At 37.9% G+C, this 17,071-nt stretch overlaps 1 protein-coding gene across 1 annotated transcript in view; it reads left to right on the forward strand.

The window, feature by feature from the left end:
- Positions 1-16,923, forward strand: part of ATP6V1H (ATPase, H+ transporting, lysosomal 50/57kDa, V1 subunit H) — a gene marked incomplete at its 3' end in the record, with an annotated part of 36,697 nt that extends 19,774 nt beyond the window's left edge. The window contains exons 6-12 of the mRNA XM_009577148.1: positions 113-166; positions 2,798-2,895; positions 4,384-4,576; positions 7,916-8,094; positions 8,820-8,945; positions 11,667-11,768; positions 16,810-16,923. Of these exons, the coding sequence (XP_009575443.1) occupies positions 113-166; positions 2,798-2,895; positions 4,384-4,576; positions 7,916-8,094; positions 8,820-8,945; positions 11,667-11,768; positions 16,810-16,923 (866 nt within the window). The remainder of the gene's footprint in view (positions 1-112; positions 167-2,797; positions 2,896-4,383; positions 4,577-7,915; positions 8,095-8,819; positions 8,946-11,666; positions 11,769-16,809) is intronic.
- Positions 16,924-17,071: the final 148 nt, after the last annotated feature.

Here is a 17,071-nt window from a genome sequence, read left to right on the forward strand (position 1 = left end):
TCTTTTCTTTTTATGACTAAAGCAATGGGAGAATTGGAAGAAACTTGGTAACAACTGTTCTGTAAGGGTGAAGGACAGCTCTGATTTTAAACTTTTTTTTTTTTTTTGCTAGAAACTACGTGGTACAGGGGGTTCTGTGGAAACAGGAGCAGTCTCCACAAGTGATGTAAGTATCTCTTTGAAATCTGTCAATTTGCTATTTTGGGCAGGTGATACCCACTCCTCAGATTAAGTAGCGGAGCTTTTTGGTGTCAGTAATAGAAAGTACTTGGTATCAGAACTGTATGACAACAGAGTGCCAGGTGATGGCGCCAAGAAACAAAAGTGGTTTTAAAACACTGGTTTCACAGAAAATGCTGGCAGTGGAAGTATGTACTTTACAAGTTGGTTTGGGTTGTTAAAAATGTAGATGTATCTAGCATCCTCTTTGTTAAAACTTGAAAAAAATTATATGCAATTAATTTAATATTTGAACAATACTGTCTGTTTAGCACTGAACTTCTGACTTGTAGAAGTAACCTGAGACTAAGAAACTTTTGGCTCTTTTAATGTGCAGAACTTAAAAAAGGCATATCAGATATTGAAGCTAACATTGTCCCTCAAACCTCTGTAGCATGAAATCACAAGAGTGCTTTCAAAGCTGTAAGCTTTTCATATGTGAACAGCCTGAATTCAGAGGAAAATGGATTGTCCTTTTCTCATCAGTATTTATACTGATGTCCTGTAGCTATAATGGCTGTTGAGCTTGGAGATGAACTGTGGCAGAATAACAAACGCAGGTGATCATCATAACTGGATTTTCTATTTTGTTGTGGCACAATGAGGCGGTTTATCATAGCTTTTGAATGTGGAATAGGATTCAGTTTGGTCGTTTGTTCCTTTTGCAACCTGAAAGTGTTCGCAGTTTTTCAGAAGACTTAAATATGAACCTGGAATTTGTTTCTCTTCTAAATGTAGTCATCGCTTTAAAGCGTTAGCTTCCTGTAGAGAAAAGCCTCTTTAAATTACCACCTGACCAGGGTTTAAAATAGAAAAGATGAAAGACCATCACACATGAGAATGGATAGGGGGTGAAATTATGGCCTGAGCATAGAAGTTGAAGTATTTCAGTATTTCATGTGCAGTTCTGTCTGCCATACTGTTAAGTTTTGTTAGGCTGACAGCCCTCTGTCATAGAGCCTTAAAGCAGTAAATAGACCTACAGCACGCAGCACCACTTGTGGAGCTGTGAGCTCTTCTAACTTGCTTAGAAATCTGTATTCATTGAACTGTAGCACTGCATGGATGTACCACAGTACTGCAGGGTCCCAAAGCAGCAGAACTGATAGTGCAAATATGTTCTAGGATAATTAAGTTGGGTAAGTATTGTCTTGACTTCGTTAGTGTTCTGATTTCAGATCTAGCTTGTGCAGGCTTTTCAAACAGGTCCTGACTAATTTATTTTAGAGTAAATTAGAGATGCAGTCATTTTACACAGGAAATGAGGGTTGGGATCTATTATGAAATTTCATAATAGTGTTGGAAGAGAATGCTTTTATGACAGACTCTTTAAAAAGAAAACTCCAAGTTCGGTAGTACACAGGTTGGTGATGCAGATAAATGAATACATTATTTGGGGTGTCAGGGCTGTCTGTGTGTTTATAGCAGTTTTATTTGCATGGTGTGTGAGAGTCAATACCTACCCAGGGAAATGAATGATTCTCGCGTACGAGTTGGCGGGGCTCATCGAGAGGGCTTTAAACTAGGTGCAAAGGGCGAAGGGGATAAAACCAGGCTCCCTAGAGAAGAGCCTAGGGGCGGCACGCCAATGTCGGGGGAGAAATTGGTAGCCCAGCTCAAGTGCATCTACACCAATGCACGCAGCATGGGCAGCAAACAGGAGGAGCTGGAAGCCGTTGTGCAGGAGGGTAGCTATGACTTAGTCGCCATCACGGAAACATGGTGGGATGAGTCTCACGACTGGAGTGCTGCAATGGATGGCTATAAGCTCTTCAGAAGGGACAGGCGAGGAAGGAGAGGCGGTGGGGTAGCCCTGTATGTTAGGGAGTGCTTTGACTGTCTAGAGCTCAATGGTAGTGATGATGAGGTCGAGTGCTTGTGGGTAAGGATGAGGGGGAAGGCCAACAAGGCAGATATCCTGCTGGGAGTCTGTTACAGACCACCCAACCAGGATGAGGAGGCAGACGAAATATTCTGCCAGAGGCTGGCAGAAGTCTCACAGTCACTAGCCCTTGTTCTCGTGGGGGACTTCAACTTTCCGGACGTCTGCTGGACGTCAAAGTTGGAGAATGGGAGTGGGAAGAACCTGAGCTCAAGATTCCTTTTTCTACAATGACCTCTAACAAACTTCTTCAAGCTTGGTAACCAGTTTGCTGATTTATTTCCCAAAGTTTGCTCAGTGGAATAACAATTGACTCTGTGGATGAAACGGGCTCTGGCAGTATAATCAAACAGAAGACAGCCTTCATTCATAGATACTGAAAGAAGGCAGTGCAAATAGGCTATAAAAATCTGTTATGGTAATGTAAAATGGTTTCATTTTGCACAACACTTCTTTCCTATTCAAAACTGTTCTCCATTTATATTTTGCTTCCCACCTCTTCTTGTGAGATTTTTTTTTTTTTTTTTTAAATAGGGGGATGTAAAGCATTGTAAGAGTGAGCCTGTTTAACTTGGAAGTGTCACTGAGGAAATGTGTGCTGAAGTATGCCAGTAAAGCCTAGTTTGGAAAACTGAACTTCAGCAATTACTACCTAACTCTTCTTGTAAGAAGTGATGTGTTCTTCTTTTCACCCAGAGTTCCCAGTATGTACAATGTGTTGCTGGTTGTCTGCAGCTGATGCTCAGGGTCAATGAATATCGCTTTGCGTGGGTAGAAGCAGATGGAGTAAATTGGTGAGCATTTATTTCAATTTAATGGATATACTTGAACTTACAATAGCATGTTCCCCAGTGGTCCCTTTTGGAATAGAATTCTCTTGCAAAAGACAGCTGCTCTGTTTGAGTACAAAACCTATTTGTTTTCAAACATTAATACAGTCAAATAGACAAATGGAACTTGCAGATATAGGTACCAATGTTGACACTTTAATGCTGCTTTACTCTTCATGAAGAACTGCTTAAATAAATATCTGAAGGGGAATACAGCCATTTGACTTCAGCTGAAGATGCTCTGTTTTTTATTTTATAGAAAGAGGACTAACGAAATGAGTTTCTGCTAATCTTCCTTGTCTTTCAGTTTGGAGTTGTTCTGTCTGAAAGTATTAGTGAAAGGAGAAACATGTTCTAGTGCTAAGCTCAATTTTTTTTTCCACATATGTCTTCAAGTAGGTCATTCTTTTATCCAGATTCTCTTCATAAATAGCTCTGCATGAGGCTAGGATGTTGTCACTCTTCTTATTTAAAAAATGCTTGTCTATAAATAATTTTTCTGCCATGCATGCCTCTATTGGGGATGGTGGCTGTACTATTTGCACTGTAAGAAAAAATACCCCTGTACTCTGAAATGGAGAAAAGTCGAAGTTACCAGTGAAGTGAAAGTTCAAAAGATGTTCACGCGTGTCAAGATGACACTATTGAAACAAATTCTTTCACCAAGAAAGCATTTTAATAAACTGTTAAAGCATTACAATAAGCCTGTGTTTCAACAAGTTTGAATTTGTTTTAATTTTGATAGCAATGATCTTGAAAATGGATAGTTTTTTTTTAAATTGGGTTAGCTTTTTTTGGAATGGACCTGAAAATTGCTTATTAAATTTTCAAAACTTCAGCTGAACAAAGCTTCTGCATTATTTCTTCTTGCAGATCTTGTGATATTATTTCTTCTCTAGCAGTGCTTTGTATATGTGTGATGTGTTATATCTATAAGCTGTTTTCTGAGAACTCACTTGTTAAATAAAGACTACTTCAGCTCATTTCAGACACTCCTGTGGAGAGATACAATTAAGGAAACAAGTTCAATTTGTGTAGATTTTGTTCTGTCTGTTTATTCCTTCTCTTTCTTAACTCTGAAGGAGTAGATATGTGTTTCTCTCTTTCTCCTATAATGACAAATAATGCTCTAAACGTGCCAGTAGAAAAAGAGTCTCGGTGAACCTGAAGATGGATACAGTACCACATCAGTTCACATGGGAAAAGCTGCTTTATGGCTGTAAGGCTAAGGAGGAAATAACTATGTCTTTAAAAGATGGCTTTCTGAACAAGCTGCTTGTACAATGATAAATACTGGTGCAGAATACTGTGAAGCGTGTGTTGTATACTTGTCCTCAGCAGCTCTTTCCAATAAGTTCCTGTTAACTATTTCTTCTAATGTTTCAGGGTGGAGCAATGCAATCTATGCAGTCATTATTTAAAAATTAAATGTATACTGTGTTAATTTTTCAGTATCATGGGGGTCTTGAGCAACAAATGCGGCTTCCAGCTCCAGTATCAGATGATTTTCTGTGTGTGGCTGCTGGCATTTAGCCCTCAAATGTGCGAATATCTCCGTCGGTATAATATTGTTCCAGTGCTGTCGGATATTCTTCAGGAATCTGTCAAAGAGAAAGTAACTAGGATCATCCTTGCAGCATTTCGGGTAAGTGTCTGTTGACTGCAATTGCACTGCGCTTCTCTCTCAAATGAGTAGGTCTCAAATGTTGCTGATGCACAGCTGTTTCTGCTAGACTGTGTCAGTAAACTGGACTGAAAGCTTAATTCTTCCTTTTTTTTTGTGAACTGAGTTTTGCTACAGGTAATAGACATGCTATTACAAGTAATAAACATCTGCTATTCAATGTCTTCTTAAAATAAGGTTGACTTAAAAAAACCTGCGTTAACACAGGCACTAGTGATTTCCCTTCTTTAGTTCAAGATTCTTTTTTCTACTGGTACTAGTGTAAAACACACTAGTTACTAATACCTGATAAATTTTGCCTTACAAAGCTTTAATTTAATAATATTATTTTAAACATGCATATGTTTGTCCAACTGACTGACTTAGAGATTATTTTTATCTACTAGTCCAAAAATCTTTTCTTGGTGGCTCTGTCAAGATGAATGAGTGATTAGTTGACTTACTGTGTCCATGTTACCTGAAAATCACTGGTCCTATTTAAGATAATTTGGAATAACAGAGCACTGAGGCTTGATGTTTTCATTGTGAGAGTACCAATTTGTGTTCATGGATGCTAATTGTGCATGTGCACATAGTTTTACGTGCATGCTTCTCAAGTGTCTTGTATGCAATACAGGAATGCTATAACAACTTTTAATACTCTTTTAAAACAGGACTTATATCCTGAGTAGGAGATGTAGATCTTGGAAACTATTTGTTTTCCTGGGTGTTGATTGTGTTCCAGTAGTAGGTGTTGCAAGCGAATTAGGATGGGGAGAGGAGAACTGTTGCTTACTGACTTGCTGATCAGCAATAATGAGCTGTGTGAAGATGCTTACCCTGGGACTTAAATGGCCTCTCTAGCCATAGCATCTGCCACTTTGAAAAATTTCTGGATAAGGTAGATCATAAGAATATGCTATTTATCGTGTCGAAGGAGGTCGGTGGCGTGAGGTATTCAGTAGGGGCTATTCTTACTATGTAGACCTCTGTAGATGTTCTAGTGTTCTTTAGGATCTTAATGTTAGGATTAAGCAGGGATGTATAGCAAGCCAGCTTGGGGGGAAAAAAAAGTTCAGGGGCTCAGCGGTTTATATTCAACTTCTTCCAATTCTGGGATCATAAAAAGTAGGAGAAATAATTGCTAGTTCTTAGATTTAGTGTGTTTTGCAAGAGGAGACAAAAATGAAGCCAAGTTCTTTTAATAAATAAAGGCTAAGAAAGAATAAGATGGTTCTGTTACAGGCTTTGGGGAAATTAGCTTAGCTGTTTTCTTTCTCCAACATTAAAGACTAGTGTTGGCATTAAAATGAGCTTATAAACTGGCAGCCAGGAAATAATAGATTAGAAATTAGACATCAGAGCTGTGAGTTCTGAAGCAAAATTAAAATAGGTAGCAGAGGCAAAATAGGCTTCTTCCTGTGTGAGAGACCACAGTATCAGTTTATGGGGGGAAAAAAAAAGGTGAATTGCATAAAGGACTAGGCTTGATGATTCCCCAAATCATCCCTACTGCCTGTGCATTACTGAAGGTATGCCCTGAGTCTTGACAACTTGCATATGTCTTCTCTACTACTCGATTTCTCCTAATCTGACCTGTTTCACCTCCTTTGGCAAGTTAATTGCCTGAAGTATGTAACTATAATGTAATTTTTTTCTATAAAGCAACAGGTATTGGGTGCTTCGGTCTACTTTGAAGCAATTAGTCTCTTTACCTATTAAAATGTTTTTTCCTCATTTTTCATACTTTTATTGTCTTTTATGTCTGTTTCCTACTTGTAACTCATTTTGTACCTCAAGATTTTTTTTATCAGAGTAGTTTACTGATCCATTCTATTTAGTCCCGTGTTTGTACTTTCCCAACACATCCTTTCAATTTCATTATAAAAAGCTTGAATATCTCACTACGGTATGAGATAGGTAATAATATTTGGAGTAGCTTCCACATCTGCTTATAATTCTCTTCATTAGGAGTTCTTTGGAAACTTTATCTACCTGCTCCTTGAACTTGTTGAATTTTGTCTTTTAAGATTCATTATTTGTTCTCTTTCTTTCATTAGCACTTTTAACTCTAAGTAATGTAGCATTATTTTCTGTAAATTACCTTTTACTTCTCAGTTCTCTTACTCAAATAGAAGCGGGGGTTTTCTTGCACATTAAAACTGATTTTATGTGGCCATTAAAAGCAGTAATATGACTTACTTTCAGTATGCAAGTTTTAACATTTGTTTGCAGTGTTCTGCCTTACTAACTAATATAATGTCTGATATCTTAGAAACCCTAAGTGTAATGGTTCTGTGACATGAATGAGAGTGATGCAGTCAAATTCCTTCTGTATGGTTTCATTGCTTATTTCTGGTAGGTGTTAAGGCTTATTTATATGAACACGTGTTCTGTTTGTTAAGGACTTTCTTTTATATGGAATTCACGTTTTCAGCTTTATCAAAAAGTGCAGGTGGCTAGCTCTGATTGAACAACGTAATTTGAAGCTGATTAAATTGAGTAAAAATGTAAGGAATAAATGACATTAGAACTTGACTAAATCTGTGCTTGTAATTCCAGTCTTACCAACAAGCTTCTGTTTGAATAAAAATGTCTAGTTGGAATATTCCCAAATTCAAAAGAACCTGATCTAATCCAGGTGGTAACTCTTGAGTTGGAAAGATGACTTCAGGTTGTTTGGTTTTGGGGGTTTTTTTTGTGGGTTTTTTGGGGTTTTTTTTTAGGGCTTTCCTGCTTTATGCTATTGCTGCACAGAAAGAGAAAATGATAATCCCAGATAAAAGTAGTTGTTTATCGCAGAGACTCTGGGATTTGGGATGTAAGCCTGTCCTTTTTCTTTGGATAGTCTTTGTAGTCAGCCTGATTTGATGTGGAAAATGATCAAAGCAGGTGAATTAATACTTTCTAGTGTTGAAGGTAGTATACCATCTAGGAGGAAAAAAGTATAAGTGACCTAAACTTGAATGCAGTGGTGGTTGTGTTTTTCGGCACATATAGTTGCATTATGTCTACCTTGCAAGATGGAGCCTCTTTTGTTTTTTTTAAGTTCCTCTTCATCTGCTGTAATGACAGATATGAATACTCCTTCTGTATAGTAAGATCAGTCCTAGGCAACTTATGCCACTAAATGTAGGTGCAAAGCAGCCACTGTGTGGTAGACTCATACTTTACTTCTTTGGACAGATTATTTTGGGAAGTGGTCAATTCTGTCACTTACTAAATTAAAAAGTGCCAGTAAGAATTTCTTAAAAATACCACTTTGTTTCGAAGTAGCCTGTTCTTAAAACAAACAAAATAACTAACTTTTTACTTCCCTAGAATTTGTTAGAGAAATCTACTGAGAGAGAAACTCGCCAAGAATATGCTCTTGCCATGATTCAGTGTAAAGTTTTAAAGCAGCTGGAGAATTTGGATCAGCAGAAATATGATGATGAAGACATAAGTGAAGATATCAAATTTCTACTGGACAAGCTTGGTGAGAGTGTGCAGGACCTTAGGTATGCTTTGCAGTGTGAACTTTAAAAAAATGCAATTATATGAATATTGGCAAAACTTTCTTCTTAAGGTTAAATAATATACAGAATTATGATACTTAAATGCTAGTTGATAAGGTAGAGTATACAGAGATGCTGGTCGTATATAGAAGTTTCCTATTCTAAGTAAGTATTTACAGGCTGAATAGAAAATAAATCTGAGTCTAAGTTGAAGACTACCTGATTAGAATACATTTTGCTGTCCAGATTAACTCAAGTTTTTGCTAGTGTTTTCCTAGTTCTTGCTCTTATGCATAAATTGAACTGCATATTGTAGTTCATGTCAAAGGTTTGATTGGATGAAAGGCAGGGACTGGTATCCTTGGTTGGGGAAGTTAAAACCTAGAAAACAGGCAAAGCAGCCAATTGAATTCCCAAAGGCTGTGGTTGTGTGGCTTGGGTTTTTCCTCTTTTTTTGGGTTTGGTTCCCCCTCTCCCTCGCCTTCAGGAATTGTTTTGGGGTGGATGGAGGGGTATGTTTGAAACCAAATTTTTCTCTTGTCTTTCATGCCTTTCCTTATTATTAAAGTGTTGAACTCTGAGACGGAACAGTTCTCATGCTCTGCAGAGAGCTGACTTCCAAATGTGTCATAGCAAGTTGTGCTCCAGCTTTGTCTTTCTAGACACACAGTTCAAACTCTGTTCATAGAAGCTTAGCCAATACTTCATTTAGGTCTTTTGTGTTGCAGCTCCTTCGACGAGTACAGTTCTGAGCTCAAGTCAGGAAGACTGGAGTGGAGTCCTGTACACAAGTCTGAGAAGTTTTGGCGGGAGAATGCTGTAAGACTAAATGAGAAAAATTATGAACTACTGAAGTAAGTTTTCAAATCTTGAAATCACGTAATTCTTTAATATTTTTTGTGTTCAACTGAACCTGTATCTAATACAGGTTTTACATTTCAACACGAAGTAATGTGTAGAATGAAAGCAAGTCAGAACATCTTGCTGTTTTTAGAATGTATGGTTCTTACTCATGTATGGTTTGTTTTGTTCAAAAGCAGAATTGTTTATTTGCTTTTACTGTATTGATGATGATGATAGAGGGAGTACCTCTAGCTTAACTTGCATGCAAATTTGTGCTGTTGACTCTTTTCATCTTTCACTTGAAAAACAGCTATACTAATTGATGTAATTAAAAATGGTTTTACCATACCTTAGTTTCAGTTTTGTGTTGTGTGTTGTTGTTGATCAGAATAATGAACTCCTGTCTTGAATGCTTGGGGGTTGAAAGTTGTGGTACTGTTGCATGGAAAATCTGACTTGCTGGATTACACTGCAGTCTATTTTGTCTAGGGACCGTGTTAGATTGTTAGATGAAGTGAAGCTGAAGCTCATCTTTCCTTTTGGAGTCAAGAACTTATTTGCTGGCTTCTGAAAGTATGGACTCAGAAGATGTCTAAGTCTTAAATAGCTTGTAGGAGCTCTTAGTTGTTTAACTGCATTGTCATTAACTGATAATATGTGGTATTCTTCCTGTTCAGTACTTGCTAATAAGTGCTAGACCTAACAGAAATCAGGAGGTCAAGTGGCGCATGTGAGATGTTAGAAGGCATGGCAAGAGCAAGCTGATCCTAAGCTTTCTGTGCATTTCAGTCTGCCCTGAAACTCACCAAAACAAGTCTGATAAATTCCTCCCTGAGGGCATATTGCTAAATATGTAGGATTATAGACTTCAAAATTTCAGATGCTGCCAACTGCAACATGAAGTTGATGTTGAGGCTTAGTATTTCCTGTAGCAATTGCAATGTTTTGCTGTATTCATCTCTCCTGGTTCTGGGACTGTTAGGTATTGTGCTTGTGCTGCCACAAAGACAGTGATCTACAATAATTCCTTTAAAAACATTCCCCCCCACCCCCCAACAAACAAACACCCCCCCCAACCACCACCCCCTACGTGAGGAGATTCTTGCACCTCAGAACTTCTCTTTTGTGTTGTAAGGCATTTCACAGACAAACCTTTCATTGCTTCAAGCCACATAATTTTATTTTCCCTTATCTGCCAGCTTGCTTGTTTTCTAACTCTAATATACTTAAGCTTACTGTTAAACTTACTTTTTTTCCTGCCTTCTGCCATTAGTGACTTCTTAAGCAAGTGATGCTGGACTTGTATTTTGTTCAACAATATTGTATGGATCTTCAGTGTCTTCTGATTAGTGTTATGGTTCAAGTTTCTGCTCCTACTTCTTGTCCAAATTAGGAGTTCTTTTAAAAGGGAAAGTGCTTCATCTGTCACTTTCTGGCCTCTAGGGAGGCAGTGGCTGTGGTAATTTAATTTTACCAGAATGTTCGTTTTTAATTCCAATTGAATTTTTAACCTACCTAACTATTTCAACTTGTTACTAACTTTCTGTGATTAGAACGCATCTCACTAAGCGTAGATGGATCTAATTTTCCAGTGATCTGTATGTTTAACTTGTTAAATTTATTATTAGTGCCTAACCTTCATATTTGTGTCAGTTTTTCCCCCTCCTCATTATGGACTAGAGAAAAGTTACTGGTAGCTGTTTTCCACTAAAACTGATTAAACTACTTAATTCAAAAATGCAGACAGTATTAAGAGCTGAGAAACTGTTTTCTAATTCTTACAGATATTTCTAATTCTTCTCTGTATTTCTGTTCATGCTAACAAAATAACTAATATGAAATTGGAGTCAGTTACAAAGTTACCTTTCATCATCTCAGTCTTTGTGTTAGGACAGAACTGCTTTTTACAGCACAACAGTTGACTGAACAAGTGATGTTTTTGAGATAAAGTTGATGGTTTTGAACCAAGACAAGTTCATAGTTGCACAGACCAAAGAACTCTGTGCTGCTTTGTTCTCAACTGCTAGGATTTAATTTTTAAATGACTGTATAACAGTGTTCTACCTAAAATTCTGCCCTTTTTGTCATTCTATCCTGCATTGAGCAAAGCTACTGTTGTAAGGTGAGGGGAGGAATAGAGTTGGGGAAAGGCTGATAGCAGGCTTGTGATACCCCCCTTGCCGTATCACGAGCAATGTGGCCTTATCGCTTTCTGAATCCATAGTGCAGGATCCATAGCGCAGGAGCTGGGAGGAGCATGCAAGCATGACTGGGGTCTATTGTATAACAGAAGCAGCAGCATCTCTTGGCCTTGTGTAGGCTTTGTGTTTGTGTCCCACCCCTGTCCCAGCCTATAAATATTTACACGTTTGGTTAGTACAGCTTATCTTGAACTCAAAGCTGTTGGTCTTGAAGCCAATGTATAAAAAAAGGAGCTATTTTGTAACCCTTGGTTATAGGTATTTGTAGATGCGTCTCACTAAATTCACTCTAGTGAATGCTTTTAATAATTCTGTTAGTTAAGGCAGGATCTCCATTGTTTTAAGTGCAACTGCATGTATGGAAAAAGTTCTATCCTAGCTTTGCTGTTTGGGTGACTTGTAAAGCATTTTTATGGTTACAGGCTTTGTTACTTTAAGTTATCAGTGATTTAAAAAAACAACAACGAGGAAAATCCAGAACAAAACCCCAAACCAAAACCTGGGACTTGATTGTTTCAAATCCTTTCCTAGGATCTTGACAAAACTTCTGGAGGTTTCTGATGACCCGCAAGTGCTGGCTGTAGCTGCTCATGATGTGGGAGAATATGTACGACACTATCCCCGTGGGAAACGGTAAGAAAAATGCCAATATGTTGTTACTCAAGAGACTAGCTAGAGTGTATACTTTGCCTGTGGCTTTTTTGCGTATTTATATTAAAATATGCTACATAGGGATTGCAGGTTATGCTTAAGTTGAGAAAACTATGCAAAGGTGAAAAAACAAACTAGATCAGATGAGAAAATACAAACTAGGTCTTTGACTTAATATTTTTCACTGTCTTTTAATAGTGCAGGAAACCTATGTCTAAAGAAGTCTTGAATAAGTTGTTTAGATTAAAGCAGAAGAGATGCACCAGAAGAAGTTAAAGAGCTACCAGGAATTTAATCAACATATAATTTTTACCCTCTGTTATGACTATTGGACTATAATTATTGGACTTACAGTAGGGATGGACTATTTCAACAATAATTAAGTCTGTTTTGTGACTTAAGACTACTGAGACAAGATTTTTCTCACAAAAAATTGCTATTGTAATTTCAGTGATGTTAGCACAGATTCAGTTATCACTCTTCTATTTTAGCATGTTTTCTTTTTGCTACACAAATACACGTTTTGGTGAAAGTGTTAATGTTTGTTGTAAACCTGAATTCCTGTCAAAATATACAGACAGACATTGCTGTATTTTCTTGCTTTGTTTTTTTTTAAAAACCTGTGAGCAAAGATGATTGCTGAATAATTGCATTTCTAAGGTAAAGAGACCATTGAAGCAGAAAGGGACCTTTGGTTTTTGCAGGAATCGTGCTCATCAGTCACCCAAAGGACATGTGACTTAATTTTTGTAGCAGGAAAGTGGTCTGTTTCTGGTTTCTGCATAGGGTTTAATGGGGAAGATGAAAATGGTCTTCTAGGCTTGGGAATTTCATGAACACTTCTTGTGCAGACTGCTGTCTTGACAGTCGTAGAATCACAAACAACAGACTGAAACTTCATGCCATGTATGTGCTAGAAAGATTTGTTCACTCTAGAAAGACTCACAGCCCTTGAAGTCTGGTAAGCAACTTGAACTGAAGATATTTTTAGATTATTGGCACAAGTTAACTGTTTTCTAGGTGCATTAAGAAAGGTCAGAGGTGTTTAGAGTGTACCGCTTGTACTGAGCAGTGCTGTGGATTTGCTAATTAGCTTCTGTGTCTTCCAAAAGGGATTTATGACAACAATTCCAAAAGGGATTTAAGGGGAGGCAAGATACCCTCTCCATGGCATTATGTGGCATAATGCTTGGGCTAGTATGGCCGTGCAGTTGCTGGAGCAATCCTATGAAGTCGGATGAGTGGATAAATAGGACTTGTATCTCTCTGTCTGTAGTTGGGAAAATGTACTGCTGGTGGGACCACAGCTCCGCTCAGCTCCCAGGCTGTTAAACCTATTCAGAAGTGCGTCAACCTTCAAAAGGAGTGGCCATCAGCAAATAAGAAGTGTCCTAGATACTGTTCTAACCCACGTTCTGGTATCAAATTCTAGTACTTTAGCTGCTTTCTGCTTACAGACTTGGCTTATTTAGCTTTCTGTTCTGGTGGACAAACTAAAATGCCTCCATCTCTTTCTTTTAAAGAATTTCCTTTGTAATCCAGTGTATTCTTACTAAGGATGACTGCAGCAATTTTAGGACTAAAAGCTTAAAATACCTAAGGACTGTGTGTCAGTTCCCACGTAATAGTCCATTTCTTACCATGATATTTTTTGATATATAGTCGTTCGCTGCTCCCACGCCTGGTTGGCATTTCACACTCTCATTGCATGACTCACTTTGAGAATGGATGCTATTCGTTAGTTTAGAAGAATAAGAGAATTCAAGTGTCTTAAATACTTTTGTTTCCTTTAAGTGTTTATCTTCAACTCTTACCTGAATCGTCCTTCAGCCTTTGAAGGTTGCAGAGGTGAATTAGAACCTAAAACTTCTTGAGTTTACGTGCTGCGCACAGCGGAGACCTAGAGTTACAGTTCTGGCTAACCTTTCCCTTTGTCTGACAAAAGAAAATGTTTGTTAAACTAAATACTACATTTTTGCTTGGCTGTTCTCCAGTGTTGTCAGCTTAAATAATTTTAACTTGCCTTTAAAATTGCACATTGTGGACCAAGTTCTCAACGCAATAGCACCATGGGCTTCTAATGAGGCTCACCAACATGCATTTTCTGACAGTGTAACAGCAGAAATAAAGTACGGCATTGGTGTTTCCTGACACTGAAAATAAATGTAGGCTAAACATCAGCCTCCAGTACAACTTCCATGTGGCCCAAGGGTTACTGCTATGTAAGATCAACACTTTCAATCACCTGAATGCCGTGAACATGGGTTTTATGTTTTGCATGTACAAGAGATTGATACCTAGAGCCGTTCCCTCCTTTAGCTCATGATTCAGAAACAGCTTAATTGCATTCCCTTTTTCAGCTTGGTCTGCTTTTAGATATGTAGTGTGGATTTTATATTAAGATTTTCTGCTATAATGGTCTGAACTGTTCTCATTTGTCTTCATCTTCTGTTTCCTCTTTCTCCCTTTAAATGGGTCATGCTAAAATCGGACTCTTCAGCATCCAGAAACTTGTTTGAATTGCTACTGTTTTGACTTAGTGCACTGTTATTATGGGGAACAATCCCTGCAGAAGATAGGCACATACCGTAACTGGCCCACTGGGCTCTATTACTGCTGTAAAGTAAGCAGAAGTTGAGGAGAGGGAAAACAGAACTAAAAGTAGTGTTTTGAGCAGGTTTGGAACTTGAAGGAACGGGATTCACTGTGAACCTTCCCCACAGTTGCTTACCATAAAACACATGGCTGGGAAGTGATTTGTACCAGTAAGCAGTGTTATGCAAGAACAGTAACGCTGTTCTTTTGACTTTTCATATTCTCAGCCACAATTTCAGTGATGTACTGTGATCTGGAATACTCTATTTCCATTTGTGATTATAGGAATTTATCTTTTCATTTTTTCTTGCATGCTTCTAGCATAAGGAAGCTTTTGAGTTTAATGCCTTTTTTACCTCCTTTCAATTCTGAAAATTCAGTGTTTAAGTCAGTCCTGTAATGAGGAAAAAATTCTTGTTTGTGTTTCACAATCTTGTCTTTGTGTGCAGTGGATTTATATTTAACTCACAGTTAAAAATGTGAGGCAGTCTGTTGTGGTTCATCCCAGCAGGCAGCCAAACACCACACAGCTGCTCACTCACTCCCCTCCCTCTGCCCCCCCCCAATGGGATGGGGGAGAGAGTCGGAAAAAAAAAGTAAAATTTGTGGATTGAGATAAAAACAGTTTAATAGAACAGAAAAGGAAAGGAAAATAATAATAATGGTGGTAGAATATATAAAATGAGTGATGTACAATGCAATTGCTCACCACCTGCTGACCGATGCCTAGCCTGTCCCCAAACAGCAATCGCTACTTCCCGGACCATGCCTCCTATTTATATACTAAGCATGATGTCATATGGTATGGAATACGCCATTGGCCAGTTGAGTTAGCTGTCCTGGCTGTGCTCCCTCCCAGTTTCTTGTGCACCTGGCAGAGCATGGGAAGCTGAAAAGTCCTTGACAGCGCAAACGCTACTTAGCAACAACAAAAACATCAGTGTGTTATCAACATTATTCTTATCCTAAATCTAGAATAGCACTAGGAAGAAAATTAATTCTGTCCCAGCTGAAACCAGGACACAGCCTAAGGCAGGCATAAAGGTTTTTTTGAATCTGTTACATTACTAATAACTTCTTGAATTCTTGGCGAAGATTTTCCAGCTTAAAACAATTGCACTTTTCTGAATGCATTCCTGTTGTATGAAACATCCTTACATGTTTTAATACTGTTGGGAATTAATATTCCCTGTGGTCTCCAGGATGGTTTTGACTGAGTTATAAAATGAAATGGGAAATTCTCTTTTTCGTCTCCATGCTATGTCTTTATACTGTTCTGCAGTTTACAAAAACATGTTGTGTTCTGCAGCAGTAATCCATTAATTTGGCCATGAAAAGAACAGTAATAAAAGCAGACAGCTAATTCAAGCTTAGAATGGCAGATTAGCATCAGTAATGCAAACGATAGCCTCTTCACAGGATATTATGTTTAACTGCTCAGTGACCTGTGAGAGAACCAATGTAAAAAAACATATGCAAGTCAGTGAGTAATCAGTTTATATATTTCTTCCAAATTCTCTCCAAACTTTCTTTGTTATGACAGACCAAAATACTGCATGTAGAGAGTCATCTGGATGGTGATACTTTTTCAGGTTTGAAGTGTGTTGCCTTCCAGTTGTTTTTAAGAAATGATATATTCATGACGTGATACAAGGTTTCATCAGTATTTCATGTGGGATTTGGTATAGCTATTAAAAAGCTATGGCTGACCACTATGGTGAAGTTTGTAGTGAAAGATGCAGCTCAAACATACCATTTTTCTGGAAATGGTAACTTAGCAGCCAGTTCTGGATCTTGTGCAAGAATAGCTGTGGCTGTAGTACAGTTTGAATGGCAAAAAGTGCTATTAAACCAAGTGGCTTGTTTAATAGGTGTTGGTATGATTACAAGCATTTTTTCTGGATTAGGCAGTGCTGGACTGAATTGGGGCTTTATTCTTGAAAAAAAATGGAGTGACCTGGTTATCATCAATTTATGGAGGGGAGGGCACTACCTCCATCCTAAATAATAATCGATAGTGCTGTACCCAGCCAACCCTCTCAAGCCAATATTGAGTTCTTTAGCAAGCTGGGTAAAGTAAATAACCTTCTCTGAAAAGGGCTCCTTCCTTGGTTGTTGTTTATTTCAAAATTTATAGAAGTAGGTAGTGGGTAGCAAACAGAGGAGTCCAGTACAAATACTTTCTAATGTTGTGAATTCTAAAAAAAAAAAAAAAAAAAAAAAAAAAATTCAGTAGGTAGTATGAGAGGTCTGCATTTGTAATATATCAAATAAGATGTATATGTTAGGAAAGAAATACTTTAATAAAAGTAAATACCATGTGACTTAAACTTAACCTCTTAATGCCTTGAACATGAAGTGGTTGGATAGGATAGCTACCCAGAAGCTGAAGTAATGTCAAAAAAACTGCTCCTGTCCTCTCTTTCAGAGTCATTGAACAACTTGGTGGTAAACAGCTGGTAATGAACCACATGCATCATGAAGACCAACAAGTTCGTTATAATGCGCTACTGGCTGTGCAGAAGTTGATGGTTCACAACTGGTATGTGAAGATTATTTAACATACTACTAACAGTAAGAAATATTGGGCTGTGGAGAGAGGATTCAAGACAACAGATTTGTTTAATGGGGGGAATAATATTTCAATGTGGTAAGACTGCAGTTCTTAGAATCATAGAATCATTAAGGTT

This window comes from Fulmarus glacialis, unplaced genomic scaffold (assembly GCF_000690835.1).
Source record: "Fulmarus glacialis isolate BGI_N327 unplaced genomic scaffold, ASM69083v1 scaffold26654, whole genome shotgun sequence".
NCBI lineage: Eukaryota > Metazoa > Chordata > Aves > Procellariiformes > Procellariidae > Fulmarus > Fulmarus glacialis.